The sequence below is a fragment of the Rhinopithecus roxellana genome, chromosome 19 (genome assembly GCF_007565055.1).
Source record: "Rhinopithecus roxellana isolate Shanxi Qingling chromosome 19, ASM756505v1, whole genome shotgun sequence".
Lineage (NCBI taxonomy): Eukaryota > Metazoa > Chordata > Mammalia > Primates > Cercopithecidae > Rhinopithecus > Rhinopithecus roxellana.
The window spans coordinates 16,750,145-16,772,616 of record NC_044567.1 but is presented as its reverse complement, the minus strand read 5'-3'; the positions used below and the strand labels follow the sequence as shown (position 1 = coordinate 16,772,616).

At 53.7% G+C, this 22,472-nt stretch overlaps 2 protein-coding genes across 2 annotated transcripts; one reads left to right on the top strand and one right to left on the bottom strand.

Moving 5' to 3' along the window:
- The first annotated feature begins 378 nt into the window (after window positions 1-378).
- HAP1 (huntingtin associated protein 1) lies at window positions 379-15,547 on the top strand. The gene is given in 14 exon segments (XM_030923404.1): window positions 379-418; window positions 421-846; window positions 2,203-2,286; window positions 2,634-2,668; window positions 2,671-2,799; window positions 2,910-3,040; window positions 3,249-3,354; window positions 3,433-3,499; window positions 6,097-6,227; window positions 6,999-7,130; window positions 7,284-7,375; window positions 8,529-8,567; window positions 9,251-9,637; window positions 15,526-15,547. Coding segments are annotated over 14 exon segments (1,821 nt in total).
- Window positions 15,548-17,830: 2,283 nt separating this feature from the next.
- GAST (gastrin) lies at window positions 17,831-21,467 on the bottom strand. The gene is made up of 3 exons (XM_010386591.2): window positions 21,417-21,467; window positions 18,155-18,370; window positions 17,831-18,024 (listed from the first exon to the last, which is right to left on the bottom strand). The coding sequence occupies exons 2-3, from the start codon at window positions 18,363-18,365 to the stop codon at window positions 17,921-17,923; spliced, it is 315 nt and encodes a 104-aa protein (XP_010384893.1). The 5' UTR covers window positions 18,366-18,370; window positions 21,417-21,467; the 3' UTR covers window positions 17,831-17,920.
- Between the last annotated feature and the right edge of the window lie 1,005 nt (window positions 21,468-22,472).

Genomic DNA, 22,472 nt, shown 5'->3' with positions numbered 1-22,472 from the left:
TGGCTTGGCAGCTTTTACACCAGGTAAGGCACCCGAAACCCTGGCGCGGGAGCAGGGAAGGGACCGCCCCCAGCCGGGGTCCCGCGAGTCCGGGGGCAGCTGCGGCTTTGGGCAGAACCATTCTCCGGAGATAGAGAGGGGAGAAGAAATCTTTCGCTCCCCTCCCAACTCGGAGCCATCCGGAACCTGCACTCGCCCTTCTTGCCCTCCTTTTCTTACTGTGCTCTGTTCCGTCACCACTAGCTCCCCTCCCGCGCTACTCTGAGTCCCGCTTGCTACTAGTTGCTTCTCGGCAGCCCCCACCCCTACGCGTGGTCCGGCCCGGCGGCTGGCGCAGGTTATAAAGGTCCCGCCGCGGCAGCGGACAGCGGACCCGAGATGCGCCCGAAGGTGTCCGGGAGTGGTTGCGCTGGGAGCCGGCCGGGACCGGAGACCCAGCAGCACTCACCTGTGCACCCTCGCCCTCAGCCAGTCCCACTCTGGAGCCCTCTGCGCAGCCGCAGGCACGGGGCACTGGACAGAGAGCAGGATCCCGAGCTGCCTCTGGATCCCAAGTCCTCTCGGAAGCCGGCACCGGAGCTCGCCCGGCCTCCGAGGCTGGAGTCAAGGCAGGAGCCCGGCGCCAGTCTGCATTCTCGGCCATCCAAGGGGATGTCCGGTCTGTGCCCAACAATTCGGACTCGCCGTGGGCCCGCTTCGTATTCCAAGGGCCGTTTGGTTCCCGGGCCACTGGCCTGGGGACTGGAAAGGCAGCGGGCATCTGGAAGACACCAGCCGCCTACTTTGGCCGGCCACCCGGGGTGTCCGGCCCTGAGCGCGCCGCCTTTATTCGAGAGCTGGAGGAAGGTAAACCGGGTCCCCGGGGTCCTGGACGGCGTGGGGACTGGGTCACCTCCAGGGAGGAAGTGGCCCCATCGGGTCCATGGCGCCCCGCCCCCTTTGGCACTCAGTGTCACCCGTCCACCACCCCCGCGATGTCACTGGGGCATCTGTCTGGTCACCTCTTCCCCATCTCCTCCGCTTTTGTCCCCTGGTTTGTGCCCGAGTCAGGTCCTGGGGCCTGCGCGCTCGTCCACCCGCCTCCACGCGCCTCTTGCTGCGGCAGATCTGCCCCTCCTCAGCGCCCCTCTCCTGGGTCTACCGCAGTGCCAGGAGAGGGGCGGGGGGCTGCTGGAGAGCGCTGCCCGCGCTGGCCGACCGGGTTTGCGTGCGATGGAGGGGTGGGTGCGCGAAGGGGGGTGTTTTGCCCACTTTTTGGTTGCGGGTATGGGGGCAAGGTCGCGCTCTTCTCCCCGCCCCTTCTCTCCTTCTATCCTCCTGCGGGTCGGGGGAGATCCCTGGATTGGGCCTAGAGGCTCGAGTGTCCCCTAATCTGGTGAAGTCTTCCTCCTGTCCTCTGCACACGCAACAGGTGCAGGGTAAGTGGCTGCGTCTGTTTGACCCAGGAGACTCCATTGCACTGCCTTCTGGGTAGGGGGTGATGAGCCAGTCTGAGGCTATACTTCCCCTGGCTGTCTCCATTCTCCTAGGCGCCAGGGACCCAGGTGTTGGGAGAGCCCAGTTTCTGAGCCTGGAGGACTATGACTCGCTTACTTCAGGCTCCTCCAGGGGTTAAAAAAAAAAAAAAAAAGCCGGGCGCGTGGTCTCACGCCTGTAATCCCAGCTAGCACTTTGGGAGGACGAGGCGGGCAGATCATAAGGTCAGGAGTTCTAGACCAACCTGGCCAACATGGTGAAACCCTGTCTCTACTAAAAATACAAAAATAAGCTGGGCGTGGTGGCTGGGGTTATACATACCCGCCACGAGGCAGAAGAGGAACAAGAAGGCGGGCGTGTATAACCCCAGCTACTCGGGAGGCTGAAGCAGGAGAATTGCTTGAATCTGGGAGGCAGAGGTTGCAATAAGCCGAGATCACGCCATTGCACTCCATCCTGGGGGGTCAGAGCGAAACTTTGTCTCATAAAAACAAAACAGAAAAACCCCAAAACCCAGTCCACTTGGCCCTGGGAGCAGGGAAAGGAGTGTTGAGTGACAAGGGGTAAGGGAAGGATGTGGGGGGCAGGAGGGGAGCCCATTCTTCTCTCCTGATGACCCTTGTTGGAGAACTGAGGATAGGATGGGAAACAGCTGGTTGCTGGTAGCATCTGCTCCTTTTTGCTGACCTGGCTGGGCCTTTTCTCCCCACCTGCCTCCTCCTGCAGCACTGTTTCCTAACCTACATCCGCCAGTCAAAAAGATTACCCAGGAAGACGTCAAAGTGATGTTATATTTGCTGGAGGAGGTGTGTACTGTCTTCCTGATTCAGGCAGGCCCTTATTCTAATTCTGTCCTGTCCTGTAGGGGTGGGGGTCTTGTTTATTTCCTGATTGGTAGTCTCTCTGGGGGCCCAGGTAAGGGTCCTTCTTATGGAAGACAGTTCGATGTGGGATGTTCAGGCTGGAAGAGCTCTCAGAGCCAATCTGGTCTGATCTTTTTCCATGAGGGGAAACTGAGTCAGGTTCCACAGTGGGTTAATGGCAGACTCTGGTCTAGTACCCTAGAGAACTAGGGGATGGGGAGGGTTCTCTTAGGGGCCTAGCCTCCCTCTGACCCCTGTGTCCGCCCCCACCAGCTTCTCCCACCTGTCTGGGAGATCCCAGACACTGGGAGAGCATTACCTATGGGTGACGGTCCTTCTGCAGAGAGACAGGGACCTGAACACTGCAGCTTGCATCGGCCAGTTCATGGTGAAACAGAACAGTGTTTTGATGGAGGAGAACAGCAAGCTGGAAGCCCTGCTGGGCTCAGCCAAGGAGGAGGTAACTGGGTGGGGAGGAGAGGATAGGGGGCCAGTCTACATCCACCTCATGCCAGGACCCTCTCCTGCCCCTACCACTCCCAGCCCATGGCTCCTCTCTCTTCCTGCCAGATTTTACACCTCAGACACCAGGTGAACTTGCGGGATGACCTCCTCCATCTCTACTCAGATTCTGATGAGGAGGAAGAGGAGGAAGCAGAGGAAGACCAGCAGCGTGCTCATCCCTGTGATGCCCCCAAGCTGTGAGTTCCTGCCTTTGCACCTGTGAGTCCTTTCTCTGAGCCTCAATTTCCTCATTTGTTAAGAGGGACACAGGTGATGTGCTTGCCGGCAGGGTTGCTGGAACTAGTTGAGAACACCGCTCTTAGCCCTGGTGGGGAGGCCCTGGGTGGGCTGGGAACTGGGAAGCCCCACTCTCTGCACCCTGACTCCCATTCCTCCCGCCCCTAGGATTTCGCAGGAGGCGTTGCTGCACCAGCACCACTGCCCACAGCTGGAAGCCTTGCAGGAGAAGCTGAGGCTGCTGGAAGAGGAGAATCATCAGCTGAGAGAAGAGGTGAGAATGGGGGAGGAGGGCGTGCCCGCTAGCAGGGGGTGTTGACTTCCCTGTCCCTTCCTCTCTCCCTCCCTCCAGGCCTCTCTACTTGACACCCTTGAGGATGAGGAACAGATGCTCATTCTGGAATGTGTGGAGCAGTTTTGTACGTAATGTTGTCACTCGGGTTGGGGGGCTGTCCGAAGGAGCAGAGAAAAGAACTCAAGATGCAGAGTATGGAGATCCAAGTTTAAGTCCCAGATCTGGCACTCCTAGCTGTGTGAACTTGGACACATTCCTTGACCTCTCTGAACCTTTGTCTTTAGAATGGGGATTAATTGTCTCAGCCCCACTGATCTCTCCAGGGTTTATGAAGATTAAGAGTGTCAACAGCTGAGGAGGTACTTTGTGCAAACTATAAAGAGCTCGACAGAAGTTGTGGGTCTCAGGCCAGGTGCGGTGGCTGATGCCTGTAATCCCAACCCTTTGGGAGGCTGAGACAGGCAGATCACTTGAGGTCAGGAGTTTGAGACCAGCCTGGCTAACATGGAGAAACCCTGTCTCTACTAAAAATACAAAAATTAGCCAGACATGGTGGCACAGCCTGTAGTCCCAGCTCCTTGGGAGGCTGAGGTGGAAGAATCGCTTAAACCTGGGAGGCAGAGTTTGCAGTGAGCCTAGATCGTGCCACTGCACTCCAGCTTGGGCGACATAGCAAGACTCCATCTCAAAAAAATAAAGTGGTGGGTCTCCTCCAAGCCTGTCTCCTCTTATTTGGGGTAGGCAGCGGGGAGCCATGAGCTGCCAGAGACCAGGCACCCAGGGCTGGGACAGTTCAGAGTCATGCATGAGGCAGTGGCTGTGCCTGGCATCATCCTAGATGCTGTGTGCTTATGAAGATGATTGAGGAGCAGTGTTTGTGCCTGAGGAGTTCAAGTGAACTCCTCAGCTGGTGAGATGCAGACGCAAAGTGGCAACAGCTGAACTCCTGCTGTTCCCTTTACCCCTGACCTGACCTTCCTTCCTGCTGGGTTCTGCAACTCCCTGAATGGTCCTACTGGTCCCTAGGCTACTAGAGTAGGAACCAGTCCCCAAACTCTGTTGCTTTTACCTCCTAGGAATGGCTTAAGTCTTTTTCCCCCTCCCCACTGTGGCTGCCTCTAGTCCAGGATACCTAACTGGTCACACTGCCTCTACTTGAACTCTACCAGGAACTTCTGTACACAGCCTCAAAGAGTTTTTCTAAAACCAAACCTGGCCAGGTGCAGGGGCTCCCACCTCTGGTCCCAGCTACTCAGGTGGCTGAGGTGGGAGGACTGCTTGAGCCTGGGAGTTCTGGGCTGTAGTACACTATGCCGATGGGGTCAGTATGGTCCAGGGAGTGGAGTACCACTGGGTTGCCTGACGAGGGGTAAACTGGCTCAGGTCAGAAACTCCCATGCTGATCAGTAATAGGATCGTGCCTGTGAATAGCCACTGCACTCCAACCCCAGCCTGGGCAACCTGGCAAGACCTCATTTCTTTCTATCTTTTTTTTTTTTTTGAGATGGAGCGCAGTGGTGCAATCTCGGCTCACTGCAACCCCTGCCTCCCGGGTTCAAGCGATTCTCCCGCCTCAGCCTCCTGAGCAGCTGGGACTACTGGTGTGTACCACCATGCCTGGCAAATTTTCTTTTTCTTTTTTTTTTTTTTTTGAGACGGAGTCTCACTGTCGCCCAGGCTAGAGTACAATGGCATGATCTTGGCTCACTGCAACCTCTGCCTCCCAGGTTCAAGCGATTCTCCTGCCTCAGCCTCCCAAGTAGCTGGGATTACAGGTGTGTGCCACCACACCCATCTAATTTTTGTATTTTTAGTAGAGGTGGGGTTTCACCATGTTGGCCAGGCTGGTGTTGAATTCCTGATCTCAAGCGATCCATCCCTCTCGGCCTCCCAAAGTGCTGAGATTACAGGGGTGAGCCACTGTGCCCTGCCAAAGACCTCATTTCTTAAAAAATAAATAGCCGGGTGCGGTGGCTCACCCCTGTAATCCCAGCTACTCGGGAGGCTGAGGCAGGAGAATCGCTTGAACTCGGAAGGCAGAGGTTACAGTGAGCCGAGATCGCACCATTGCACTCCTGCCTGGGCAACAGAGAGATTCAGGCTCAAATAAACCCAAGTCTGACCACGTCATTACTGTGCCTAAAACTCCCAAATAGCTTCCTATTGGCCAAAGGATAAACCCCACCCCCTTGGCCCCCACTGTGTTCTGGAAACCTGTGCACTGCTCTGGCCCCTCCCCCTCCCAGTGGCTTTTGATGGCCTCTGGGCCTTTCCAGTTAGCTTGGGCCTACATTTTCCCTTCTTTGCCTGGCTGAGCTTCACGTCCCCTGTGGTCTTAGCTTAGTGGTTCCTTTGTCCAGGAATCCTTCCTAGACCTTGCAGGTCTGGGTTGGGTGTCATAGCTGTGATGTCCCTGACCCATATACCTTTGACATTTGCCCATCATGGTCTGTATGGTGTGTGATTGTGGTATGTCTGCTCACCAACTTTACCTCAGTGTGGCGGCTGGGTCTTATTGAACACTCACCCTGGTGCCCTGCTCAGTATCAGTCCATGAGCATTTCTTGAATGGAGGACCTGAGTGAGGAATGCGAACCCCTGCGGGACCTGCTGGCACAGTGCAGCAGCTGAGAGTGGGGCAGACAGAGGCATCTGGGAGGGCCAGAGCTGGTCTCCGAAGGCCAGGGGAGCCAGGGCTGACCTGTCCTCTGCCCTCCTCAGCGGAGGCCAGCCAGCAGATGGCTGAGCTGTCGGAGGTGCTGGTGCTTAGGCTGGAAAACTACAAACAGCAGCAGCAGGAGGTTGTTCGGCTGCAGGCCCAGGTGCTGAAGCTGCAGCAGCGCTGCCGGACAGTGAGTCCGGTATGTGTGGAACCCTCTTGTCGTGGCCCCATGGGACCCTTACTTCCTTCTCCCTGCCTCCACTCGGCTCCACCAGGCCCAAGGTTTCTTTCTGTGTCAGAGTCAGGAGACCTCAGAGAGCCTCTTATCTTGACCCCTTGTCTTGTCTTGAGGAGACCAAGGCCCAGAGAGGGTCCTGGAGTCTTCTAGGAACCAGGCTGTGTGACTCCCCTGCCTTCTCTGCCCTCCTTCCATGTGATTTCTCACTTCACGGGCTGCCAAGGACTCACTGATGTGCCTGGGAAGACGTGCTGGAAGCAGGGGGTGCCCCGAATGGGTAGGCCACAGATGGGGGCTCATTGGTTTTGGGTCCTTCCAGTACCGGGCTGAGACTGAAAAGTTGCAGAAGCAGCTGGCTTCGGAGAAGGAAATCCAGATGCAGCTCCAGGAGGAGGTGAGGCTCCCTCCAGGCTCCTGCCCCCACCCTGGAGAGCTGCTGGCCCAGAGAGGGGACCCCAGGCCCTTGGTAGCTACTGACTCTGGAGAGGACTAGCAGGGACTGAGTCTTGTCCCTGTCCACCCCCTCCATACCTGGCACAGCCCAACAGGTGACAGTTCCATCAAAGTCTGAGTGGTGTGCAGTGCAGGGACCTGCCCTGGGTTTCCCGCATGACACTTGGAGTCCAGAGCCTGGGCCTCTGGCCTCAGCCTGAGAGCGGATAGGCAGGAGTGCTGGACTGGGTGTGCTTGGGACCCAGCAGAGCCTGCGGGGTGGGTTCCCAGCTGCAGGACCTGCAGAAGTACACGGATTGTGGGGGCATGCTGAATGAGATGCAGGAGGAGGTGAGGACCCTCTGCCAGCAACCCCCAGTGTCCGCTGGGTCTGCCACCCATTCCCCGTACCGCATGCCTCTGGTGAGGACCCTCCCCTGGCCGCCCACTTTTCTGCCTCTGTGCCTGTGTCTCAGCCTTGGTGGCTGATTGAGATCCCAGTTCACTTCTGTGCCTGAGCCTATGGGTGGGGGTTCTGTGGGGGTCCCCTGGTAACATCTGTTCTCTCCACCATAGGAGACTCTTCCTGGTTTCCAGGAGACCCTGGCTGAGGAGCTCAGAACGTCTCTAAGGAGGATGATCTCAGACCCTGTGTATTTTATGGAAAGGTATGTGGCTGGGGACCTACCCTGCCCTGTAGGCCATGGCCTTTCCTGTAGTGGGGAGGGGGTTTGCCCTCATATTCTGACCTTCCACGCTTGCCTATACCCACCTCGTTCACTGCGTCAGCCCCTCCACTCATTGTTTCTCTATAAACATGGACCCATCACTTCCCCCTGAGGTACTTTTTTTTTTTTTTTTGAGATGGAGTCTTACTCTGTCACCCAGGCTGGAGTGCAATGACGTGATCTCGGCTCACTGCAACCTCTGCCTCCCAGGTTCAAGCACTTCTCCTGCCTCAGCCTCCCAAGTAGCTGGGATTACAGGCGTGTGCCACCAGGCCTGGCTAATTTTTTGTATTTTTAGTAGAGACACGGTTTCACCATGTTGGCCAGGCTGGTCTCAAGCTCCTGACCTCAGATGATCTGCCCGCCTCAGCCTCCCAAAGTGCTGGGATTACAGGCATGAGCCACTGTGCCCGGCCTGAGGTTTTTTTTTTTTTTTTTGAGACGAGTCTCATTCACTCTGTCACCTGGACTGGAGTGCAGTGGCGAGATCTCGGCTCACTGCAACCTCTGTCTCCTGGGTTCAAGCGATTCTCCTGCCTCAGCCTCCCAAGTAGTTGGGACTACAGGCACAAGCCCGACTAATTTTTTTTTTTTTTTGAGACTGAGTCTTGCTTTGTCGCCCAGATTGGCACGATCTCAGCTTACTACAACCTCCACCTCCTGGGTTCAAGCAATTCTCCTGCCTCAGCCTCCTGAATAGCTGGGACTACAAGTGCCCACCACCACGCCCAGCTAATTTTTGTATTTTTAGTAGAGATGGGGTTTCACCATGTTGGCCAGGCTGGTCTCGAACTCCTGACCTTGTGATCCTCCTGCCTCGGCCTCTCAAAGTGCTGGGATTACAGGCGTGAGCCACTGTGCCTGGCCAAGCCCAGCTAATTTTTGTATTTTTAGTAGAGATGGGGTTTCACCATGTTGGCTAGGCTGGTCTTGAACTCCTGGCCTCAGGTGATCTGCCCACCCTGGCCTCCCAAAGTGCTGGGATTATAGGCATGAGCCACTGCTCATGGCCACTGCCTAAGCACCACCGAGCCTGAGGAACTGCAGTTTCAGCTTCCATTGTCTCATAATGAAGGTCCTTTTCTCTTTGAAGGAAGTATGAGATGCCCAGAGGGGACACATCCAGCCTAAGGTAAGCCTGCCAGGGGCTCCCCCATCACCTGTCCTCAGCTTTCAGCAGCCAGACAGCCACTTGCTTTTGTTTCTGCCACCCGGCAGCCCCGAAGAAGGCCCTGCTGTCTTGGCTGGCTGAGCTGAGTACTGTTCTGGGAAGGAGCTGCCCCCCTTTTCCTTCAAATCTTGCCCCCTGGGTGGCTGTTTGATTCCACACAGCTCTGAGTGGGGACTGACCAGGGGCTGAGAGGTGAACAGGCACTGGCCTAGGAGCTGGGAACCCTGGGACTAAGGCTCAGCATGGTCCCTTTCCTGACTGTGTGTCCTTGGGCAAGTCATTTGACCTGAGTCTGTCTAGAATGAATTTGTTCCTATGGCAAGTAGCTGTGGGGTGGGCTGTGAAGGTTAAATCATGCAGGAGGGAGGCAGAAGGGGGTGTTAGTCCTGCTGGTGTCTTCCGTGCAGGGTCAGGGACATAAAGGAAGGTAGGGCCTATGCAGTGTTGGTGACCATGCTTCCTCTCTCCCACAAGGGGGATGGGCTGGGTGTTGGAAGCCTCGGAGCTGGTACCCAGCTCCCCTCTCCCCTGGCTGGGACAGAATGGGGAGGAACCATCAGGATCTGTGTGCAGACAGGGGTGGGGGTGGGCCTGGGGGGTTGGACTTTCCAGCCCCTCAAAAGATGTCGCTGTCTCCCCCCCAGGTATGATTTTTGCAACAGTGAGGATGGAGAGCAGGTGCAGGGGTTTGAGGCTGAGGAAGGGTTGATGCTGGCAGCAGATATTATGCGGGGGGAAGATTTCACGCCTGCAGAGGAGTTGGTGCCCGAGGAGGAGCTGGGGACTGCTGAAAAGGTGCCGGCTGAGGAAGGGGTGATGGAAGAGGCAGAGCTGGTGTCGGAGGCGACTGAGGCCTGGGAGGAGGTGGAACCGGAGCTAGATGAGGCAACGCGGATGAACATGGTGACGTCAGCCCTGGAGGCCAGTGGCTTGGGCCCTTCACACCTGGACATGAAGTATGTCCTCCAGCAGCTGGCCAACTGGCAGGATGCCCATTACAGGCGGCAGCTGAGGCAGAAGATGTTCCAGAAAGGGGAGTGCCTCCACGGGGGCCTCCCTGCCACCAGCCGGACAAGCTGCAGATCCTCGTGCCAATGAAAAGAGAGGGTGGATAAGCTCCCTGAGTGCTCACCCACCCCAGCCTGGCCCTACCTGGCGTGCTGATTTGCTTGGACTTTGCATATCGTTTGCACAGGCATATCCGATCCCCTTCAGTGGGAACTGCAGTGCCAGTGCTCATTTATGTAGCATTTGCTTAGGATTTCAGATCTCTATCCCCTTTTCTCCTGGAGGCTGGGCTGGGGGTCAGGACTGGGACTGTGCCCCCACACGGTGCCTCAGCTTCCCGTCTCCGCCTGCCTGCTTCCTCTGCCCCCCACCCCTGCCTCCCACCCCTGCCTCCTCTGTCCCCCAGGCTCTCCAGCCCTGCAGCAGTGGCAGCAGCAGTCAAAACAAACATGGGGTGGGATTGTGGAGCTACCCAGGGGCTGAGCCAGGCTGGAGGACAGGCCCAGCTACCCTCCCAGGGCTTGGGAGGAAGAGGGGCCTTCTGGGGCTGCCCAGGCTACAGGGACAAAGGCGTCCACCAGCAAGGGCCACAGTTGGACCAGTCTCCTGGGTGAGTCGGAAGGTGTGCTAGGGCCTCCTGCAGGGTTGGGAGGTGGAACAGGGTCTCCTCCCCAGCCAGAAACCCCAGTCTGGGAGCTACACCTGCTGAGTGCAGGCCTTGTGAGCCCTGCCTCTTTAAGGAGTCGCGGGACATGAAAGAGGACCTCATGACACTCATACACAGTAGCCATTGTACATGTGTCAGCTCCCATCAGCCTCATTCCCTGTGGCAGGCGATGTGTCCCCATTGGTTAGGTGAGGAGGATGAGGTTCAGAGATCTAAGGACAACTTGTTCGGGGCCACACTGTGAGGGGTAGATCTGAGCCTGTCCTCTCCACTCCTGTGCTGTAGCACCTTCACTGGACCATCCCTCCCCTCTAGTACTGTCCTGGTACCCGCTCCGGCCTGTCCCTATTCTCATGGCCCTTGGTCACTGCAGGGTGGAATAGCACTAGCCTCAGCAGGCCTGTCATGTAAGCTTGTGCAGGTTATAAACTGAACCATGACCTTTATGGCACATGCAGGGGGCAACCTGCATAATTACCAATGGCGACTTTCCGTGTCTTTCTGATACAGTTGTCCAGACCCCTGCCCACTGCCCAGGCCAGGTCTATGGTCTTCAGTGCCCTGGTTCACATCCACCTGCTTCTCTTCCAGGCTTTGCTGTTCCCTAGCAGCCTGCAGAGGCCCCACAGAGCTTGAGGCCCCTCCTTCTACCTGGCCAAGCCCACACCCCCAGACCCTCCTTCCCATCCTCTGAAATGGGACCCTGTGTCTGTCACCAGCCCACCCTCTGTGTTCATGAACCTGGGCTGGAGTTTGGGGACCCAGGCCTCCACCCTCTTCAGGGACAGGCGGTAGGAACCCCGGCTGTCGCTCTGTAGCTGGTACAAAAGCTGTGGCTGCCAGGCCTGGGTCACATGGCAGCCCAGGGAAGGCCCACTGGCTACCAGGCCCAGCCGTGAGTGGGGAATGGCCCAGCTTCCACGGGTGGGGAGTTGTGAGGCCCCTCACCCCTTGATGCCCAGGCTAGCGGTGGCCACCCTGGTTCTTGTTGACTTGAGGGACCTGGCCGTCTTCCCTGTTCTTCATCCTTTCTTCTTGGTCCCTACTTACTGTTTATAACCACAAGTGTCTCTCTGTGTGGGTTCGTGAGGGCCCCTCTGCCCAGTGGTGTGTCTCCTCTCCCTCCCTCCCCTCCCTCTTCTGCCAGTGTCCTGGGGGTGTCCAGGCTCCCACCCATGGCCCAGCCCCTCTCCCCTCCCTGTTGATTCCCCCCTCCCTGCCCCTGGCTTCCTCTTCCATGTTCCACCCTCTCCCACACCTTTGTTCCTCAATAGCTGGGGGCTGGGACTCAGGCCTCCTGCAGGTGCCTGCCCCGCTCCACGCGGCGCCTCTCAGCCTCCTATTGCTTGTCAGCCTGTGCGCAAGTGGTGCAGGAAATAAAGGATCTATGCACTCCTGGCCCAGCTTCCAGCCGTCTCTCTAGGGAGTGTGTGTGTGCACGTGTATGTGTGCAGGCATGTGCATGTACACTTGGCAGGGTGAAGTTGTGGAGAAAGGGTGGATGCTGGTATTGAAGAATGTACCAAGAACTCGTATTAAATATGCCGTTTAATCATAGCAGCAGCTCCTGGAGGGCAGTGGGTGATAAGTGTCTGTCAGATGGAGAAACTCAGGCCAGAGTAGGTTAAGTGATGCTCTCACCAGCAGATCATGGCTGGTGTGGAGCTGGGATTTGAGTTCATGTTTCCCTGATCCTTTCACCCCAGAGACTCTGACTCAGTGTCCTGGCTGTGAAAGATAGGACGGAAGTGAGTCACCCACTGTCTTAGGGTGAAGTCCCCAGAGCAGACCTGGAACAGTGTTTAGGAACATGTACAGTCGCCCTCCATGTCCTCGGGCTTTGTGTCTGTGGACTCAGCCAATCACAGATAGAAATATTTAGGGGAGGCTGGGTGCAGTGGCTCACACCTGTATTCCTAGCACTTTGGGAGGCTGAGGTGGGTGGATCACTTGAGGTCAGGAGTTTGAGACCAGCCTGGCCAACATGGTGAAACCCAGTCTCCACTAAAAATGCAAAAATTAGCTGGGTGTGGTGGTACATGCCTATAATCCCAGCTACTTGGGAGGCTGAGGCAGGAGGATCACTTGAACCCAGGAGGCAGAGGTTGCAGTGAGCAGAGATCATGACACTGTACTCCAGCCTGGGCAACAACAGAGTAAGACTCCATCTCAAAAAACAAGAAAATACCTGGGAGAGGCCAGGTGTGATGGCTCATTCTGTAATCCCAGCACTTTGGGAGGCTGAGACGGGCGGATCATTTGAGGAGTTCGAGACCAGCCTGGCCAACATGGTGAAACCCCATCTCTACTAAAAATGCCAAAAAAAAAAAAATTAGCCGGGCAAGTTGGCGGGCCCCTGTAATCCCAGCTACTTGGGAGGTTGAGGTGAAAGGATCACTTGAGCCTGGGAGGTGGAGGTTGCAGTGAGCTGAGGTTGCACCACTGCACTCCAACCTGGGTGACAGAGTAAGACCCTGTCTCAAAAAGGAAAGAGGCTGGGCGCGGTGGCTCAAGCCTGTAATCCCAGCACTTTGGGAGGCCGAGACGGGTGGATCACGAGGTCAGGAGATCGAGACCATCCTGGCTAACACAGTGAAACCCCGTCTCTACTAAAAAAATACAAAAAACTAGCCGGACGAGGTGGCGGGCGCCTGTAGTCCCAGCTACTCGGGAGGCTGAGGCAGGAGAATGGCGTGAACCCGGGAGGCGGAGTTTGCAGTGAGCCGAGATCCGGCCACTGCACTCCAGCCTGGGCGACAGAGCGAGACTCCGCCTCAAAAAAAAAAAAAAAAATATATATATATATAAATATATAAATATATATATATACACACCAGAGTTATCCCACCCCTCAGGTGGGGGAGTTAGGGTGTTTATCCTCTGTCATCTGACACTGAGAGATGCTTCTGGAGGTATTTAACTGCCCTGCACTTGGTCCTGAAGGAAACTAGAATATGTTACCTCCAAATATGCCACTTTGGCATAAGGACTATTTTGAGCTGAAGGCAGTTGAGAAGAAGCAGATACAAGAAAAGCTCCCTGCCCTCCTATTTGCATAAAAACAGGACATACATTTTCAATAGTGTCCATCAACCAGGAAGGATAAAAGTTAAATCTCCAGGCTGGGCACAGTGGCTCATGCCTGTAATCCTAAGACTTTGGGAGGCTGAGGTGGGCGGATCTCCTGAGGTTGGGAGTTTGAGACCAGCTTGAGCAACATGGAGAAACTCTGTCTCTACTAAAAATACAAAATTAGCTGGTCGTGGTGGCACACGCCTGTAATTCCAGCTACTTGGGAGGCTGAGGCAAGAGAATTGCTTGAACCTGGGAGGCAGAGGTTGCAGTGAGCCGAGATTGCCCTATTGCACTCCAGCCTGGGCAATAAGAGTGAAACCCCATCTCAAAAAAAAAAAAAAAGTTAAATCTCTGGAGACAACTTTATTTTTTTGGTTTCCATAATTTGGACTTATGTTATTGATACTCAGTGAATAAAATGTTGATTTTTGATGCATTACAATACACTTTTTGGTAGTAGTTGCACAATGTTGATTGTTTTATTTACTAAATACTGCAACCTCCAAATTGCCTTATTTATTTATTTATTTATTTATTTGAGACAGAGTCTCTCCCTGTTGCCCAGGCTGGAGTGCAATGGCGTGATCTCAGCTCACTACAATCTCTGCCTCCCAGGCTCCAGCAATTCTCTTGTCTCAGCCTCCCGTGTAGCTGGGATTACAGGTGCACACCACCACGCCTGGCTAATTTTTGTATTTTTAGTAGACACAGGGTTTCACCATATTAGGCTGGTCTCAAACTCCTGACCTCAGTTGATCCAGCTGCCTTGGCTTCCCAAAGTGCTGGAATTACAGACGTGGGCCACCACGCCTGGCCAAATTGCCAATTTTTACATGGTATTTCTGGCAATGGTGGTGGCTCCTCTCTCTGAATACATAAAATAGTTCATTCAATCCATGGTTTCATATTCCTTTGTTATTCTGTCTACTGCTTTAAAATACATTCAGGCTGGGTGCGGCGGCTCACACCTAGAATCCCAGCACTTTGGGAGGCTGAGGCGGGTGGATCACCTGAGGTCAGGAGTTTGAGACCACCCTGGCCAACATGGTGAAACCCCGTCTCTACTAAAAATTACAAAAATTAGCCTGGCGTGGTGCTGCCTGCCTATAATCCCAGCTACCTGGGAGGCTGAGGCAAGAGAATCACTTGAACCTGGGAGGTGGAGATTGCAGTGAGCTGAGATGGCACTATTGCACTCCAGCCTGGGTGACAGAGCAAGACTGTCTCAAAAAAATAAAATACATTCAAATAAAATAGAAGTTACTTGCAGTGAGTGCACACATACAATAGCGAGGAGGGCCGAGAACATAATTAACCAATACTCTTGTGTTCAGAGAATAGTCTGAAACCATGGGACTGAAGCTTGCTCCTACGGACTTTCTCAAAGTATTCTTGGTGGACATAAGGTTACCCTCACTCAACGCAAGGACACATCTTCTGCTGTGGTGGGAGGATACAGAATGACAATTTCATTTACATAGAATATTTTCCTTCTGTAAATGTCTGGAACAAGTCAGAGACAACTTTAGACCCTTTTCAGCCTGGAGTGGCACCGGCACAATCTCCATAACAAACCTGACCCACTAGCCTTTATCTACCACTCGTTTTCCATATAGCTGCTTTCCCATTCACAGTTAGCCACCCCTGGAAGTCCAACCTAGGCTGGAGCTTGGGGGTCCAAACCTCAGCCCTCTTCTGGGACACGCAGTAGGAACCCCAGCCCTCGTTCTGCAGCTGGCTCAAGAGCTGTGACTGCTGGGCTTGGGTCACCGGTGGCCCAGGGAGTGGGAGAAGCCAGGGGGAGGCCCACTGGCTACCAGACCCAGCCCTGAGTGGGGACAGGGCTCAGCTCCCATGGGTAGAAAGCTGTTTCCCACACACAGCTACCCTTGGAAGTCTAAAAGTTGCCGTCCTTTATCTTGCCTGTGAATGTATTGTTCTTTGTTGAAGATGCTCTGTGAGCCTGAATTCTCCCGTCCGAGTACTAACCAGGCCTGACCGTGCTTAGTTTCCGAGATCAGACGAGACTGGGTGCGTTCAGGGTGGTGTGAGCCTGAATTCTAAGCTACCTCTCTGAGTTATTCATCTCTGGGTACTTCGTGTGTTGAATGTGTGATACACATGTTAATAAATTTGCTTGCTTTTCTCTTGTAATCTGTATTTTATTACAGAGCCCCAGCCACGGACCTAAGATGGGTAAAGAAAACCCTTTCCCTCTTTTTATTTTTTGAGACAGAGTCTTGCTGTCTCCCAGGCTGGAGTGCAGTGGCGCCATCTCGGCTCACTGCAAGCTCTACCTCCTGGGTTCACGCCATTCTCCTGCCTCAGCCTCCCGAGTAGCTGGGACTACAGGCGCCCGCCATCACGCCCGGCTAATTTTTTCTGCGTGTTTTTTAGTAGAGACGGGGTTTCACCGTGTTAGCTAGGACGGTCTTGATTTCCTGACCTTGTGATCTGCCCGACTTGGCCTCCGGAAGTGCTGGGATTACAGGTGTGAGCCACCGCGCCCAGCCCACTTTCCCTCTCTTATAGCCCTGAGGTAATGCTGTCAACAGGCACAAGAACAATGACGAAATGGGGTGACACACCAGCAATGCCTGCGCCAGCCATTCATGAACAATTATTTACAAATATTTATTGGATTCCTACTATTCTTGCCACGAGGGATACAGAAGGGAGGGGGGACTTGTCACACTCCCAGTTTCCTGTTTTGCCAGAGAGGCAGACAATAAACTGGCAAACAAAACAACTACAGATTGTGAAATGTGCGCTAAAGAAAATATTTTGCTGTTGTGAGACGAAGCAACGAACGTTAAGAAGCCGTGTTTACTCCTTTCTGCTTGTCAGCAGTTTCACAAAGCCCCTGACTCTGTGACTACAGACGTGCAGCCCTCTGGAAAGATGCTTTGAAGACAGCACAGGAGAGAGCCCAAGGCCCCATACGTCTCTTGGCTGAGTCACTACATTTCTTTTCTTCTTTTCTTTTTTTTTTCTTTGAGAGAGGGTCTTGCTGTGTCACCCAGGCTGGAGTTCAGTGGCGCAATCTCGGCTCACTGCAACCCCTGCCTCCCAGGTTCAAGCAATTATCCTGCCTTAGCCTCCCGAGTAGCTGGGACTACAGGCACATGCCCGGCTAATTTTTGTATTTTTAGTAGAGATGGAGTTTCACCTTGTTGGCCAGGCTGGTCTTGAACACCTGACCTAAAGTGATCCACCTTCCCCGGCCTTGCAAACTGCTGGGAATACAGACGTGAGCCACTGCGCCTGGCTTGAGTCTTCACATTTCTTAAAAGAGAAACGATCCTAGTCCCTGGCTTTTCCCACATGTAACATTTCCAAGATGACATCTGATGAGGTTAGTGATGATGCCTTTGTGATCTAGGACCCAAACCTTGCTGTGATTCTGCTGTCATGTAATTCTGAGCAAGTCTGATGGGATTTTGCATATACAGAACCTCCACCTTCAGCCCCCAGCTGTATATAAGCAGTGGGCTGAAACATGGTGCCAGAGTCTGCTCCTGGGCTGGAGGCCTCAATCTATAGTCCTCTGTAAGACTTCTGAATAAAACTAGCATTCATTCTTTAAAAAGCTTGATTTTTTCTCTTTTATTTGACCCATAGTAGAGAATGACTGGGTCTATGTGTGAAGGGTGAGGAGCAGAAGGGGTCGGTCTCTCAGGAAGAGGCATTTCACCCACGAGCTAAGGAGGAAAGGGGAGCCCACCATATTCGTGCCTGGGGAAGAGCATTGCAGGCACAGGGAACGGCAAAGTCGGAGGCTCTGAGAAAGAGAGAACATGGCACGTCTGTGTAAGCTCAAGAGGAGGAAGAGGAGGAAGCCACGTGGCGCAGAGTAGGAGGAGAACCTCGGGGCTAGCTTTCAGGGCTGTGACAGGGAGTTCAGGTTGTATTCTAAGTGCATTAGGAAACATTGCAAGGTTAAAACCAAGAGTGACACGGTTTATCTTTGAAAAAGCTTACTCTGAGGCCGGGCACAGTGGCCCACGCCTGTAATCCCAGCACTTTGGGAGGCTGAGGCGGGCGGATCACCTGAGCAGCTTGGCCAACATGGTGAAACCCCATGCCCACTAAAACTACAAAAAAATTAGCCAGGTGTGGTGGCGGGCACCTGTAATCCCAGATACTTGGGAGGCTGAGGCAGGAGAATAGCTTGAACTGGGGAGGCAGAGGTGGCAGTGAGCCAAGATCCCGCCACTGCACTCCAGCCTGGGCGACAAGAGTGAAACTCCGTCTCAAAAAATAAAATAAAAATAAAAAAAGTTGACTCTGGCTATGAACCCTACCATCTGTTATCCTGCCCACACCTGTGGATTCTTGTTCGACGTGGGGCTCTGGGGGACCCAAGAAAAATCAGAGTCCCTGCCCCTAAGAGGCACTCAGCTGTCCTCCCTGCCACAACTTCACCCCTAGATGAGTCCCCCTCCTCTGCCCTACAGCACTGACACAGTCCATTGATCCACTGGAAACTAGTTTATTTTTGATTAGTTTTTCAGGGGATAGGGCTGGGGTGGAGTGGGAGGTGGCTGGGCTCTGCAGCTTGGTTCTAGGGTTGTTGGTTCTCATCCTCGGCACTGCGGCGGCCAAAGTCCATCCATCCATAGGCTTCTTCTTCTTCCTCCATCCATGGTCCCTGCTTCTTGGATGGGTCTGAGGAGGTGAGAAAGGCGAGAAAGGGGGAAGGATGACTGCCTTCTAGGAACCGAAGTCAGGGCCAGTCTGGGGAGACCTTGGCCAAACCTGGCCGAGTGAGGCAAGCAGGGCAGTCAGCAGCTCCTACCTGCCACGAGGTGTGGGGGACCCTGGGGTCCCAGCTGTCTTCGGTGGTGAAAGACTGGGCCTTGCTGGTCCAGCCAGGGTAGCTCCAGGTTCCTGTTGGCCCCTGTACCTAAGGGTGCATCTGGCTGCTGGGAGCGGGGCTTCCAAGAAGCTTCAGAGAAGGCAGCCAGAGCCAGTGCAAAGATCAGCGCATACACACACAGTTGTTGCATCTCGTCTGCAAAGGGGAGAAAGGACTAGCTTAAGGGTGAGGCTGTCCCCACACAGGCCCAGAGGCAGGGGACTGAACCATGTGGCTCCAGGCCTCTACCTGCTGATGAGTCTGCAATTTTTTTTTTTTTTTTTTTTTTTTTGAGACAGAGTTTCACTCTTGTTGCCCAGGCTGGAGGGCAGTGGTGGGATCTCGGTTCACTGTAACCTCTGCCTCCCAGGTTCAAGTGATTCTCCTGCCTCAGCCTCCAGAATATCTGGGACTATAGGCACATGCCACCATGCCTGGCTAATTTTTGTAATTTTTAGTAGAGACGGGGGTTTCACCACGTTGGCCAGGCTGGTCTCGAACTCCTGACCTCAGGTGATCCACCTGCCTCAGCCTCCCAAATGCTGGGATTACAGGCGTGAGCCACCGCACCCAGGTGAGTCTGCAATTCCATGTGGAGTTGTGGACTATTTCTGCAGTTTAATTCTCCAGTTTCTGCCAGCTCCACGCCACCCCTGAAGTCTCATGTTTTTTCTCTTTACCTACCCCGATTACAGCCACTGCTTCTCTTGGAGAAAGTCAAATCCTAGGGCAATGGTTTTCCTAGGTTCTGTTCTGCAGAATTTGAGGCCACGTTAGTGGCTCTGTAGTTGTTTAAGTCATGTAATTTATTTATTTATTGAGACAGGGTCTCACTCTGTCACCTAGGCTGCAGTGCAGTAGCGCAATCACTGCCCACTGCAGCCTCTACCTCCTGGGCTCAGGTGATCCTCTCACCTCAGCCTCCAGAAGAGCTGGGACTACAGGCTTGCACCACCATGTCCACCTAATTTTTTGGTACTTTTTGTAGAAACGGTGTTTCACCATGTTGCCCAAGCTAGTCTTGAACTGTTGGGCTCAAGCAGTCCTCCCACCTCAGCCTCCCAAAGTGCTGCGAATACAGATATGAGCCACTGTGCTCGGCCCAAGACTTGTTATTTAAAGTGAACGTTTTAGGCCAGGCATGGTAATCCCAGCACTTTGGGAGGCTGAGGAGGACGGATCCCTTGAGCCCACGAGTTTGAGACCAGCCCGGGCAACATACCGAAACCCCATCTCTACAAAAAATACAAAAATTAGCCGGGCATGGTGGCATGCACCTGTATTCCCAGCTACTTGGGAGGCTGAGGTGGGAGGATCACTTGAGCCGGGGAGGTGGAGGTTGCAGTGAGCCGAGATTGCACCACTGTACTCCAGCCTGGGCGATAGAGTGAGACCTTGTCTCAAAAAAAGAAAAAACTGAAACTTTTAAATAGTAATACCAAAGGAACATAGACATCCAACTGTGTTACAGACCGCATGTTACCACTTTGGAGACTGCAGCACATTCAACTCTTGACCAGCTCACACTGTTTTTTTGTGCAGCCCTGAGAGGAAAGGTTCCCCTGTCATTTTTGCTTAACTGAGGAATATCCTGTGATTATAATTAAGCAGTTAAGAAAAAATTAAGCTGTCACCATTAGCAATTATGTATCAGGGTGAATCAAGTTTGGGGAAAATATAATACAGAACTAAACTGGAATCTCAAACAAACGTAAAATTCAAATGGTCATCTGTTCCCTGGACTCACGATTTTTGTACTCTTTTAGTCTCATTATTCTGATTGGCTTTATCCTAAGAAAATGATAAAAATTTTCTCTTGTCAGAATATATTTGTATTAATAAAGTACTGCTTTTAAGTTTTTCTTTTTTTCTTTTTGTGAGACAAAATCTTGCTCTGCCTCCCAGGCTGGAAGGCAGTGGCTGGAGTGATCCTGGCTCACTGCAGCTTCGACCTCTTGGGCTCAAGAGGTCCTCCCACCTCAGCCTCCTGAGTAGCTGGGACTACAAGTGTGCACTACTATGCCCAGCTAATTTATTTGTTTTTATTTTTAGTAGAGATGAGGTCTCACTATGTTGCCCAGGCTGGTCTGGAACTCTTGAGCTCAAGTAATCTGCTTGCCTCAGCCTCCCAAAGTGTTGTGATCACAGGCATGACCCATGGTGCCTGGCCATTAAGTTTTTCATAATGAGGTTCTCTGTTAGGTTTTCCTTGAAAGAAAAGAATTCTGCTGCTGAAGAAATGTTTGAAAACTCAGTGATCTGGAGCTGTACTGTCAGATGCTAACCACACGTTAGTTGTTCAGTGTTGTAGCCACCAGTCACTGTGTGGCTCTTTACATTTAAATTAATTAAATTAAAAAATTACAGCCAGGTGCAGTGGCTTACACCTGTAATCCCAGCACTTTGGGAGGCTGAGGGGGTCGGATCACTTGAGGTCAGGAGTTTGCGACCAGCTTGGCCAACATGGTGAAACTCTGTCTCTACCAAAAATATAAAAAATTAGCCGGGTGTTATGGCAGGCGCCTGTAATCCCAGCTACTCAGGAGGGTGAGGCAGGAGAATCGCTTGAACCTGGGAGGCGGAGGTTGCAGTGAGCTGTGATCACGCCACTGCACTCCAGCCTGGGTGACACAGCAAGACTCCGTATAAAAAACAAACAACAACAAAAAACTTCCTTACACTAACCCCATTTCAAGCACACATGTGGCTAGTGGCTACCATATTGAACAGTGCAGATAAAGAACATTTCCCGCATCATAGGATGTTCTTTTGGATGGTACTGGTCTAGGAAAGGGCTTGAAGTGGAATCCAGGAGCTGTGGATTCCCATGCCAGCCCTGCCTAAAAGTCCCTGTGACTTTGGGCAAGTCACATCTTGCCTCTGGGTCTCAGTTTTCTCATCTGGGAGAGAGGAGAAGAACCCCAGTCCTCCTCACCTCCCAGGGCTGGGAGGAGTGTGAAGGGAGAGGCTAAGAGCAGGGCCCCGGCTGGGGCAGAAGGGCAGGTGGAAAGCAAGGCTGGGAATACAAGGGTAGGTACTGGAGCCAAGACCTAGTTCCATCCTGGGATAAAGAAAGGGTCCCAGCTCTGGAGACCCCAAGGGGTGAGCACCAGACTCTGGCCAGTGGTCTGATACCTTGATGGGGGAGAGGACCTGTCACCCCACTTCCCAGCCTCTCCCCTCTCCTCCTGGGTTTTCTCACCTGCAGAGCTGGGAGGTGTGTGGTGTGGCAGTTGGGCCTGGTGCCTCTCAGGTCTCTGCTCTGCCTGGTGTTCCAGGCCTGCCTTATAAAGCTCTCAAGGTCCCTCCCAACTGTGCTCCCCCCACCCCTACCCTGCCATATGAGTCCAGGCGAGAGGAATGGGGTGGGGCACAGGTACAGCCCATCGCCCTGCCCCGCCCTGTCATTTAGTGTCGGTCAGTCATCCAGGATGTGGGGGAAGGATAGGGGAGTTGACCTTCATGGTGAGGGGCTGGAGCGGGGTGGTGGCAGCTCTCCAGCTGTACCTAAGGGGCAGGAACCAAGCTCCCTTGGTCAGGAGCAATGCTCCCCACCACATCCTGGGGGTCAGAGGCCTGGTACTCATCTCTCGAACTACATAGGGACTTTTGTGGGTGGTGGTAGGTGAGGGAGTGAACCCGATGGGCTTAGATTCAGGGAAAGTAGATTTCACCATCCACTGATGTTTGATGAGTGTGTGAATGTGGGGTGATGTATTGATTCCCCGTCCCCTCCACTGGACTCTGCAAACACAACATATTACCAGGAGCAATGGATTGTGGGCTGATGGCCCTGTTCTCTCCTTCTGGCGGCTCTCATCCTGGTCACCTCTGAAGCCCCTTCACCCTCCCCTACCATGGAACACCCTCGGCGCCTTCTTCTTCTTAGGCTTTCTGTGCTGGTCTGATTTTGGCTTGTAGCTGCCCCACATCTCCCAGATCAGCTGGCCATGCACCACCACCTGCAAACCCCCTATGCAGAACCAATTCCTAGGCGGTCCTGCCTTTCAAGCCTACTTCGTTTTGCTTTCAGGGGGAGCTAGTAATCTGCATAACAATTTTTTTTTTTTTTTTTTGAGACAAAGTCTAGCTCTGTCACCAGGCTGGAGTGCAGTGGCGTGATCTCGGCTCACTGCAACCTCCACCTTCCAGGTTCAAGCGATTCTTCTGCCTCAACCTCCCAAGTAGCTGGGATTACAGGCACATGCCCCCATGCCTGGCTAATTTTTTGTATTTTTAGTAGAGATGGGGTTTCACC

What these genes read in the sequence shown, in the direction of transcription:
- GAST (XM_010386591.2), bottom strand. Translation starts at nt 18,365, where the DNA reads ATGCAACAACTGTGTGTGTATGCGCTGATCTTTGCACTGGCTCTGGCT. An exon ending in TCCCCCACACCTCGTGGCAG is followed by an intron (nt 18,025 to 18,154) that starts GTAGGAGCTGCT and finishes TCACCTCCTCAG; the next exon opens with ACCCATCCAAGAAGCAGGGA.